Genomic DNA, 12317 nt, shown 5'->3' on the forward strand with positions numbered 1-12317 from the left:
GCTAATGTGATGCCAATTTTTAAAAAGGGCCCCAGAGATGTTCCCAGCAATTGCAGGCTGGTAAGCCTGACTTCAGTATTGGGTAAACTGGTTGAAACTATAGTAAAGAACAAAATTGTCAGACACATAGATGAATATAACTTGTTGGGAAAGAGTCAACATGATTTTTATAAAGGGAAATCACGTCTCACCAATCTAATAGAATTATTTGAAGGGGTTGTCATAGACAGATAGTTAAGGGTTAATTATCAGAGGGTAGCCGTGTTAGTCTGGATCTGTAAAAGCAGCAAAGAATCCTGTGGCACCTTATAGACTAACAGATGTTAGTCTGTTACGAAAGCTCATGCTCCAAAACGTCTGTTAGTCTATAAGGTGCCACAGGATTCTTTGCTGCTTTTAAGGGTTAATGTCTCTTTTACCTGTAAAGGGTTAACAAACGGAACCAAAAACACCTGACCAGAGGACCAATCAGAAAACAAGATACTTTCAAATCTCGGTGGAGGGAAGCCTTTGTGTTTTTGGGTTTTGCTTTGTTCTCTCTGGGTCTTGAAAGGGACTAGACGTGCAACCAGGTTTCTTGCCAATCTCCCTGCTACAGTCTCTTATATATTCAGAATAGTGAGTATTAAGTAGGAAAGGTGGTTATAGTCTTTTGATTGTTTTCTGTATTTGCAAATGTGTAGTTTGCTGGTGGAATATTTTAAATTGTATTTTGCTGGGGGGGGCTTCTCTCTAGTGTCTATAAGCTGAAAGTCCCTGTAACTTTTACCATCTAAATTACAGAGACAACTTTTACTTTTTTTCTTTCTTTTTATTAAAAGTTTTGCTTTTTAAGATCTGTTTGATTTTTTCCCCTTGTTGAGGCTCAAGGGAATTGAGTCTGTACTTAACAGGGAAGGAGAAGGAAGGGGAGAAGGGTGGAATCCTTTGTTTTAGATTCACGGAGCTTGAATCTGACTATCTCTCCAGGATAGCCCAGGGAGGGAACGCCTGGGAAGGAGAGAGAAGGGGGAAAAAACCTGATTTCTCTGTGTTGTGATTCAAGAAGTTTGAATCATGGTGATCTCCTAGTGTACCCAGGGCAGGAAAGATCTAGAAGGAAGAAAGGAGAAGGGGGGGAAATGGTTTATTCCCCTTTGTTGTAAGACTCAAGGAATTTGGGTCTTGGGGTCCCCAAGAAAGGTTTTTGGGGGGACCAGAGTGCCCCAAAACACTATATATTTTTGGGTGGTGGCAGTGTATCAGATCTAAGCTGGTAATTAAGCTTAGAGGAATTCATGCTGGTACCCCATTTTTTGGACTCTAAGGTTCAGCTTGGGGATAGAATACCATGACAGGGGTCAACAAGCATGTGGCCAAGGGGGTCCAGTGGATATAGTGTATTTAGATTTTCAGAAAGCCTTTGACAAAGTCCCTCACCAAAGGCTCTTAAGCACTAAGCTGTCATGGGATAGGAGGGAAGGTCCTCTCATGGATTGGTAACTGGTTAAAAGATAGGGAACAAAGGGTAGGAATAAATGGTCAGCTTTCAGAATGGAGAGAGGTAAATAGTGGTGACTGTTAGGGGTCAATACTGGGACCAGTCCTATTTAACATATTCATAAATTATCTGAAAAAAGGGGTAAACAGTGAGCTGGCAAAATTTGCAGATAATACAAAACTACTCAAGATAGTTAAGTCCCAAGCAGACTGTGAAGAGCTACAAAAGGATCTCTCAAAACTGGGTGACTGGGCAACAAAATGGCAGATGAAATTCAATGTTGATAAATGCAAGGGGAATGCATATTGGAAAATATAATCCCAACTATACATGTAAAATGATGTGGTCTAAATTAGCTGTACCACTCAAGAAAGAGATCTTGGAGTCATTGTGGAGTCTGACCCATTATGGCCGTTCTTATGTTCATAAGTGCTGCTAATGTGGATGTGGTTCACTGACACAAGGAACATAGTGTGGACATGCACCAGTGGTTAACAGACATTTTGGAGCATGAGCTTTCGTGGGTGAATACCCACTTTGTCAGATGTATGTGACGGTATTCACCCACGAAAGCTCATGCTCCAAAATGTCTGTTAGTCTATAAGGTGCCACAGGATTCTTTGCTGTTTTTACAGATCCAAAACTAACACGGCTACTTCTCTGATTCTTGACACCAGTGGTTTAATTATGTTGGTGGGTTCACTTCAACATAACTTAAGTTGACTTAAATTTGTTTTTTACACATGCCCTTAATCTCACTGGAACTCACCCAGTGCACTGCAAAGTTGCCAGACCAGCTACATGAGTTCTTTATGCAATTTAATGTACTAATTCGTGTACTATTGTGAATTCCTCTGTTATTCAGATGGACTTCTTAAAAGTTTGTGATTAATTCAAAGGAATCTGGAATGGGAGAGGTGACTTGCTATCCTGGAGTGGTGCTATTCAATACATTTCACAGTCCTGAAGAAGATTTTTCAAATAGTTTTCTTTTGAATAAAATAAAAACTTTTGCCTTTATTATGCTATAAATAGGGTAAAATCACCACTGCTGTGATGACTTTTAACCAATATATGTAAGTATTCACACTCCAAAAGCTATCTCAGGGATTTTTTTTAAAATGTAGGATGAGTAAGTATGCAATCTCACCTCAAGTAGAGATATCTAGTCACAATTTTTTTTTAATTTAAACTGTCCATTTTTAAAGGCAAGTTGTGCATGTGTAATTGTCTGGAGAATTGGGGTCTATGTGTGTTTAGAGTTCCTGGAATGTCTCATCTGAAAAATAACTGGTTGCTTGGAAAAGATTGTTCGGTAGCATAGAAATAGAGTTCTAAATTTTACATCATTGTTAGAACATTGTTCAATACAAGACTGAATTCCAGTAGTTTAATTTCAAAGACTTTATAAGGTATCTATATATCTAAATTGGGGGTAGCCAACCTATGGCACGTGTGCCAAAGGCAGCAGGTGAGCTGATTTTCAGTAGCATTCACACTGCTCGGGTCCTGGCCGCTGGTCAGGGGGGCTCTGCATTTTAATTTAATTTTAAATGATGCTTCCTAAACATTTTAAAAAACCTTATTACTTTACCATACAATAATAGTTTAATTATATATTATAGACTTACAGAAAGAGACCTTCTAAAAACGTTTAAAATTTATTACTGGCATGCAAAACCTTAAATTAGAGTGAATAAGACTCGGCACACCACTTCTGAAAGGTTGCCACCCCGATCTAAAGTGTGACTAAGCGACCCGTTTTTAAACAAATCAGTACAGCCATGCTAACAATGAGGTCTTTTCCACTAAAAAATATCCATAGTCCTGCCAAAGCACATATGCTGGATAGCTGTATGCAGACACTGGCTGTGGAACAGGACAACCTATTCTGGAGACAGGTCATCTTCTAGCATATAGTCCACAACTTAAAAAGAAAAAAAGCCATCTTCAGAATTCAGGAACCAACAGAGCCTCCCATGTTCTGCACTAACTGATTTCAGACTTACTAGTGCCTGTCCATTCTTTTTTAATGTTAATTATTTTTAAAAAATGATAGACGATAAACAAAGCAGCACAATTGTAGATTAACTAAGTGTATAAAATAATCATTTCACAGCTAGTACAAGAGAAATCAGAGATAAGAGCAACACACATTAATATGTTATCTGGACAAGAATGTACAAGAAACTTTTATTTATCTAGGAGTCTGACTTCTTCTGTTATTTTATTCATATTCCAAAAATGGGAACCAAATCATCAACCTGTATTGGGTCCTGTTTGGTCATCTGAGTTTTTACATGATTAGAGATTTCCATGATCTTCTCATTACAGTATTGTCCAGGGGTTCTTTTCCTGTATGCAATCAGGATGAGACATGTTAAGATAGTGATGAATTTCTGAGGTCTGAGTCTTAATATTTGTCTTTTAAAATAAAAGAACATAGGCGGTGGTGGGAACTTTTAACAGAGTAGTTGCAATTAATATTTATGTTATGGTTGTGCTCAGTCTCTTGTGCTAGGTGCTGTACAAACATAGAAAAGAAACAATCCCTTTCTTGATGGGCTTGCAATCAAAGTGAAGTGGAGCTGGTTACAATGTACCAGCAAATTAATAGGGTGAATAATTGGCACAGCTGTGTTAGTTACATGAAGCACAGTTTTGGTTTATGGGGTAGAAGCAGGGAGGGGAAAGAACCAAAAGAGAAAAGAAAAAGCATATTGTCTCCCTGAAGAGGAGATAACATTTCTGTCTACTAGCAGCAGTTGTTCTTCTGGTCCAGTAAAATAATGCTGTATTTTTCACAAAAACATCCACAACATAAACATGGCAGTTACATTTCATCGCTCATGATTGTGAGTGCAAGGCAGTGTGTCTACCACAGCGCCTTTCATGTCACACCCAGGGTGAAGTATTAGGGCTAAGTATTATTTTTTTGGCTGGAGGTTTTCCTGGAGATCTCATCCCCATACAGTCTTTGATTAAAAATTTAATTATGCACACTTTAATTCCTGGAGACTCCAGGACAATCTCAGAGGGTTGGCTACCCTACATTAAGCAGATGTAACACCACATTAAAGCAAAAACTTTCAAATAGGAAAAAGCATCTTCTGTAAGGGACACGCCAGGGGTGGGCTAAGAGAGACCCAGGCACCTGCCGAAGGGTGAGCTGGGGAGCAGGTGCTGGGAAGTGATACTGCAGGAACGAGACTTGTAAGGGAGGCTGCCATGCGCTGGCGAACCGGGTGGGCAGAAGCCAAGGCGATGCAGGGCAGCAGTGTCGGGGGGGGGGGAGGAATAACCATCCCCTGGTCTCTGTCCCTCCCCCGCGCTAGCCCAGAGGCCTGCGGCAGAGGCTGAGGCGCTGATCCACTGAAGGCAGCGAGGCGAACTCGCCTCTTGCCCCGCAGCCGCACGAGGCGTGGCAGCGTCACAAGCCCGGGGCGCGCGCGCCGCTTCACGCGCCTCGAGAGAGCGAGCACCTGCGTGGCGTGGCCGGGTTTCCGTGCGCATGCGCAGGGCGGGGTGCGGCGGGTTCCCGCCCTAACTCACGGGGTAGGTGGGCGCGTGTCCTCCTCTCGGGCCTGCAGCCTCTGGAGGTTGCAGCACGTGCGCGGGCAGGGGGACTCGCAGTACGGCGAGCGCTCGCTGCGGGTAACCGGGTCCGAGACCTGCAGCCCTTGGCTGGCTCCTTGGTGCCGGGACCCGTGCTGCGCTCTCGGGGTTAATCCTGGCCGCTGTCTCCGGGGATCGGGTGCAATATGTGGCGGGGCAGGGGTGGTCTAAGGCCACGGAATGCTTCCTCCCGTTGGCCTGCGCCCGCTTGGTTTGGTGCGTCCCCTGGGGTTGGTGTGAAGGGCAGCAGTGGGGACTCCTTTTTGCAGTGCTGCTTGCATGAGTACTGGGAGCCAGGCCCCCTGCAAGTGGGGTGGCCAGATGTCCTGATTTTGGTGTCTTTTTCTTATATAGGCTCTTATTGCGCCCCATCTCCAGCTTGATTTTTCACATTTGCTGTCTGGTCACCCAAGCTGCAAGAGCTTAAAAACTAGGCTACAGGGGCCCTTTCCAGTAAGGGCAGCTAGAGGAACTCCATGTAAAAACCAGTTGGTTTCAGATCATGGTAAACTGCATTGCTGTAAACCATGCTAAGTAAGCTAGGATCTTGTACTGGTGGAGCTGCCATAGTCAGATGGAGGCACAAGAGGAAAAAGTTGAAATGCGGATTAATGATCAGACACTTTAACGTATTTTCTGGAAGTGGCAGTTTGAGGCAGTGGTTTAGGACTATTAAGATGAACGCTTTTTTAGTGATGGGATCTCTTGAAGATTGTATTATACTTTTTCCATGCTACAGTTGTATCTATACTAGCCACACTTTAGGTAAAGCAGTATTGTCTGTGTGGAAGCTGCTATTTTGCCATCTAGATCAGAAGTACAGTACAAAGCTGTTGTTTCCATATGGCCATGCTTAAAATACGTATGCCCTCTTTACACACAGTTGTAGATTTGATGGTAACATTTAGTTGCTATTAGGCTATCCTAAACTGTATTCATACAGTTCTAATCAGGGAAAAGTTGTCCAGGTTATTATACAGTTCTTCTAAAGAAGCCCTCTGCTTTCGCATGTTCATTGGGGGGAGGATAGGAGAATGGCACCACTATTAGTTTTGATGTCTTTAGGAAAAATGTCCTTTCTGTCCTTTGTTGGTTTTGATCGCGCTATTTAGCGGACAGATACTAGTTCCAGATTTACAGTGTAATTAAATTGCATTTATAACTGGAAAAGAGAATGGAAAATGGCATTGTGTGGCTCCATGCATGTCTCTGTGAATTCCAGATTGATTTTACTAGTAAAGTGGTTATTTGTCTAAACTTGAAACTCTGCATACTTAAACTAGAATCTGAAAACGAAGTCTGTCTCTTTGTGATTCCTGGATCACCAGTAATGTAGATCCAATACGTGAGACTTAATTTTTGGCCATGTAAGCAGATATGACTGTGAATGTACACAAGTAGTAGATCTGTTGAGCAAGAATGCTACTGTTACATTGTCATTTTTCTTGGTATAATGACACTTTTAATTGATGCTGCTGGTGAAAAAGATTTAATAAGATTACCATCTCAGTTACAGCTTTAACAAAAAAAGATTGTATTAATTTCAGCTCCATTCAAAAAAATAAGAGAAACCATGCTTCTCCAGTGGAAAGTATGAGACTGTTAGGAAAGAAGTCGTCACCAATTCCTGAATATACGGAGGAATCACGTTCAATATAAGGAGGATAAAAGTATTTAAATCAGGGTTTTAAAAGTGTGTTAAACTCACATTTCTCACATCCTTTGAAATTGGTGCAAAATCTTACCAGATTTGTATTGGTGGAGGCTTCCAGCCACTGTGACAAGTCAGAGCTCCATTGTGCTAGATTCTGTACAGACATTTTAAATGACTGTCCCTTCCCCAAATTCCTTACAGTCTCAAAAACAAGGTATACTCAGTGGAGGAGACCAAAAAGAAAAGGGGAGGGGAGGGGAGGGTTGGTGAAGGTGGGAGAAGTAGGGTAGCAACAATAATAGTTACTGAAACATTCAATAATAGTGCATGTTTTCAGAATTCAGTGTCCTCATTAAAGGTAACGAGGCTTTGCTTTTAATCTACACATACACTGAAGCATTTTTCATAAAAGTTCTGAAATATTTTATAGGTGTCTGTGCAGATTCAAATCAAGACCACAATGTGCAGAGCTCAGTACAGGACCAGGACCCAATTCAGTAAATTATTACGTTCCTTAATTTCTACTATTAGGTTTAACTCAAGATGTTTTGTAATTTTTCAGGATTTGTCATAATGGATGAAAACACAGGATACAATAAAGGTATTGAAGGAAAATAGATTGTTTCCTTTGTTAAAACTGACATTCAGAATTGATTAAAAAACTTTTTTTTTCCCTTCTAGTTGAAGATGTGGTTGGTTGTCATGTTGAAGATGCTGTGACATTTTGGGCACAGGTGATGTAAATAAACCTTCTTGAATAAGATATTCTAATAAGATGTTTGTTTAATCCAGTTTCATACAAAAATGGTAGGGATGTACTTAGACAAAATTTAAAATGCCTAATGGGCATATGAATGGGACTTGGGGTGAAAAAGAAACTACCTTAGGTTTCAAAGTTGAACATCTAACAACGTGGTTAAAATATTCCATCCAACTGTTCAGTTGCTTAATACTGACATAAACAGGAGTCACATGTTGCCTTCTGAATTGGATTAGAAAACTATTGACCATCAGCCAACTCAAATTTTGCATGGACTTACTCTATACAGTGTACAATAGGCCGTACCTAAAAGCTTGAATGTTAGAACTATCAATGTTGGATCAGGAATAGTATGGAAAGTTGCCCTTGGGGCCTTTAAACTTTTAACATGACTAACTTCAACATTTATAACAAAATGAAAATAATGGAAAAATCTATTGTGGTTCTCAAGTTTAAATGGGAAACAGCACACCAGGTTGGAGGTTTCTGTAACTTTTTTGTGGCTTTTAATGAGAACTTGGTGTGTGTTGCTCATCCCTGGGTACATATATAACTTTAAACAATGGACATGCTATTTTTTGGAGGGTATAGGTGATGCCTGTGGTTCGTCAGGTGTGTGGTGTTACAAGTAACACTTAAGAAAACTGAAAAATTAGGGAAAAAATTCAGATTGTCTTGTTTTTACTTTGTGCATTTGACAGGACTTTGTTCATAGTTAGTTTCACTTTCCTTTATATAGCCAATATCGCTAGTTCTTCATGTGGGTAGGAAAAGCAACACTTAAAATAGAGTAAATTATTGTAAAATCCCAAATTGATAGGGGGACTCAGTGGCAGATACAGTACCTGAAAAGGCTTTTAACTTTTTTTTTAAATTCACTAGATATCATGTTGATGGTGTCCTTTTTAATTACAGTGTTCTTAATTACTTGGAAGTCTTTTCAAGTATTGACTTAATTGTATATGTAGTCACAGATTCATTATGATACATGGGTTTATTTAAACTACTAAGAAATTTATGCATTGACTGTTTTCTTATAAGGAGATCACTAGAGCTATCACTAGTAATAATTTCCTTCTTTAGAATTTGCATTTATGCATTCTGCAACTTAATCCTAGAATTTTTCCAGTATTCTGTACCCTACTGTTCTTTTAGTGGATAAGCGAGTCATTTTTATTACACTAATTTTTTTCTCTCCCTCTCCACACTGGATTTTCTACACTTTGAACTTAAAATAAAATATAATAGGTATTTCATCTTCTGTAGCTGATATAGGTTTTTACCACTTGGTAAACCAAAATATAATTAAAAGGTCTTGTTCACATCAGTCAAACCAAACAATTATTCTTACAAGTAAGAAAACAAGAGATTAAAAAATTGTTGCCCTTTCCCATGATGTTGGAAGAGGAGTGCTGCATACATATTCCCAAAAATATATGAATGCTCACGTTATAAGTTTTTAAATCACATTTTTGCAAGATCTCTTATGACTGTAGTTTTCACAAAATCTCTAAAACAAGTTAAGCTGTTAAAGTAAAGTAAATATTTTTTTCAGACCAATTTTCTGCTAGAATCACATCTCACCATAGTATGTTCCCTAACCCCTGAAAGTCGCTTTCCAGTGTTGGAAAGAAATTTCAACAAGGTTGTAGATACAGTTCAAAATTTAGAAGGTGAAAGTTGTCAGGGCAGTGCAGTGATGTCAGGATTAGTAGATGTTTTGACTTATTTATTGGCTTTTGCAACAGACACTTAAAGGCTTTCAAATGATAGCTAACACTTTTTACTCTCTCCTCCTACTTCTTAGAACATGAGTAGAAATAATGAAATAATGAAATTAAGTCATGCACTGGCTGAAGTTTGTCCTCAGGCCAACTCAGTTTTTGGCAATCCTGATTTTACTAAGGTAAAGGTGTGTGAGTGGAGAGTGTAATGGTTTTTTTTTTTTTACATAACTGATTTCTTAGATGTTTTCTTGATTCTTTTATTGTAATATGACTTTTATTCTCTCAACTAAAAAATAAACCCCAGATGTTCAGGGGGAAAAAATGCAAAATAGAGTAATAGTGAAAATTTTGTAGGGTGTGTGTTTGTTTATGTGTATTCATGCACAAACTTATATGCTACTTAAGTTTACCTATAACTTGCTTCATAGTAGACTACCTTATCTCCTGAACTGCATATGTGTGCAGGTAAATTAGATTATTCTTACAATCACCTTTTTGATTTCATTAAAAAAATAAAATCCAGAAATCTCTACTATATTGTGGTTGGTATTTACCTTCTTCATAGTTGTTTGTTTGTTTGTTTGTTATTGTCAGTAAAACTGTGTAGCATGGCACAGATAGCAAAAGCTCCATGAATCCAATACATAACAACATGTTTTGCAGCATAAAACATTTCTTCAAAGTATAGTATTGTATAACTAGATGTATTGAGGATTATATATTTTGAAGCCTCCAGCATATGCTAGTGTAGGAGACAGTATACTGGGTTAGGTGGACTGCCCCTCTGTTTCAATATTCTGCAGATATCCAGATTACAAACTTTGAAAAATAAGTGTTGTAATGGACTGTGGTATATAATTTTGAGGTGCACTTATGCTTACAGAATGCCACTTTCTCTTCTGATCTACAGATCTACGGTGGATGTTTTTCTGAAGATAAATGCTGGTATAGATGCAAAGTACAGCAAGTGATCAGTGATGAAAAGGTAGGAAACATATTTTAGGATGTGATTGTTCTTTATTGCTGAATCACTTTTAAAAGCAAATATATGGAAACAAAAACTAATATACTTCTGAGGCTTATCGTTTCCTAAAACAATCTAAATCTGTGGTTACTTGCTTGGGGCATACGTTAAAGCAGGGGCAGGCCAACTACGGCCCGTGGGCCGCATCCGGCCCTCGAGCTCCCACCGGGTAGCGGGATCAGGGGCTTGCCTCATTCTGCCCAGCTCCTGGAAGCAGCAGCATGTCCCCACTCCAGCTCCTACGTGTAGGGGCAGCCAGGGGGCTCCCTACACTTCCGTCACCCCAAGTGCTGGCTCTGTAGCTCCCATTCGCCATGGTTCCCAGTCAATGGGAGCAGCAGTGGCAGTGCATGCAGACAGGGCAGCATGCTGAGCTGCCTGGCTGTGCTTCCGTGTAGGAGCTGGAGAGGGGACATGCTACTGCTTCCAGGAGCTGCTTGAGGTAAGCACTACTTGGAGCCTGCACCCCTGCCCACCTCCTGTACCCCAGCCCCCTGCCCAGCACGGAACCCTCTCCTGCCCTTTGAACCCCTCTGTCCTAGCCCAGAGCACCCTCCTGCCCCGCAAACCTCTCAACCCCAGCCCCACCTAGGGTGACCAGATGTCCTGATTTTATAGGGACAGTCCCAATTTTTGGGTCTTTTTCTCCTATTATTCTCCACCACCTTTGCTGATTTTTCACGCTTGCTGTCTGGTCACCCTAGCCCCACCCCGAAGCCCCCACCCCCCTGCCCCAGACCTGATCCCCTTCTAGCCCTCCGAACCCCACAATCCCAGCCTGGAGCACCCTTCTGCACCCCAAACCCCATATCCCCAGCCCCACCCCAGAGCCCTCAAGCCCCTCCCCCCCTGCACCCAACCCCCCTCCCCCAGCCCGGAGCCCCCTCCCACACCCTGAATTCCTCATTTCTGGCCCTACTCCAGAGTCTGCACCCTAAGCCGATATCCTCACCCCCTCCTGCACTCCAACCCCCTATTTTGTGAGCATTCATGGCCCGCCATACAATTTCCATACCCAGATGTTACCCTCAGGCCAAAAAGTTTGCCCACCTGTGCGTTACCAAAGTGATAAATTCTTTTGGAAGCTTTAAGTTGATGGGAAGATTGGTACAGTGTGTGTATACCTTTTTGAAGTGACACAGACAGACAGACACCCCCCCCCAGAGTAATAGGTGCCAGTGTTATCAAGCAGTACCATTTCACTTCAGAACTTCTGAGAAGAGAAAATGGGAGTTGGGATCTGGCTGATAAGATTCATTGAAATAATATTAGAGTTGATACTTATGGCTTTCAGGTGACATTTTTTTTATTTAAAGCTCGTAAGCTAGGGTTGTTTGGTAATTGTGATGTCCAAACACAAGAGGTTTATAGGAATGCTTCACTTAAAGTCGTCCTGGTTAATGTTGTTTCATTGTTACGTTGCTGATCAAGTAGTGAAATGCTCCCTTCTAACATCGTTTTGGCAGCTGCCTGTTTTGTCCGCTGCTTGCAGGAGGAGCAGCCCGTTGCAGCTAGCTGGTGGGTAGTTGGAACCAGGGTGGACCAGCAGCCCCCCTATCAGCTCCCCACTCCCCTAGGTTCCCTGTGCAGCAGCTGTCCCTCCCCCCACTGCCATGTGCTGCTCCTGCCCTCTGCCTTGGAGCTGCTCCTAGAGACTCCTGCTTGCTGTATGGGAGGATGGGGCAAGAGGGGGGCTAATGTCAGGGTGTCTCCTCCTCCCCTTGCTCCTGCACCCCATTACTCCATCTTCCATAGAGCAGGGGGGGACACAGGACAGAGGGAGAGAGCTTCTAGGCAGTAGCTGCAGTCTCAGGTCTCAGCAAGCTGATTTAATTAACAAGGCAGTGTACTTAAGCCTGGGGTCGGCTACTTAAAGGGGAAATGCACATTTTTTCTCTCTCACGCAGGGTGTGTGTCTCTGTCTGCCCTCCCTCCTTTCCTGTTGCCTTGTAGTGTTGTGAGAGTTAACCCTTGAGGGCTCAGTCAATTGCTGGTTCATTTAGCAGTAAGGCATTCCCTGGGAAATATCCCACCCTCTGACTCCTCCACCTCAGCCA

At 41.6% G+C, this 12317-nt stretch overlaps 1 protein-coding gene across 1 annotated transcript in view; it reads left to right on the top strand.

Annotated features, from left to right (window-relative positions):
- The first annotated feature begins 5079 nt into the window (after positions 1-5079).
- The window catches only part of STK31 (serine/threonine kinase 31), a 104184-nt gene continuing 96946 nt past the window's right edge, over positions 5080-12317 (top strand). Inside the window, 5 exon segments of the mRNA XM_030550784.1 lie at positions 5080-5134; positions 7312-7350; positions 7431-7483; positions 9317-9415; positions 10147-10221. Coding sequence (XP_030406644.1) covers positions 7323-7350; positions 7431-7483; positions 9317-9415; positions 10147-10221 — 255 coding nt within the window. The 5' untranslated portion in view covers positions 5080-5134; positions 7312-7322.

The sequence above is a fragment of the Gopherus evgoodei genome, chromosome 2 (assembly GCF_007399415.2).
Source record: "Gopherus evgoodei ecotype Sinaloan lineage chromosome 2, rGopEvg1_v1.p, whole genome shotgun sequence".
In the NCBI taxonomy this organism is placed as follows: domain Eukaryota; kingdom Metazoa; phylum Chordata; order Testudines; family Testudinidae; genus Gopherus; species Gopherus evgoodei.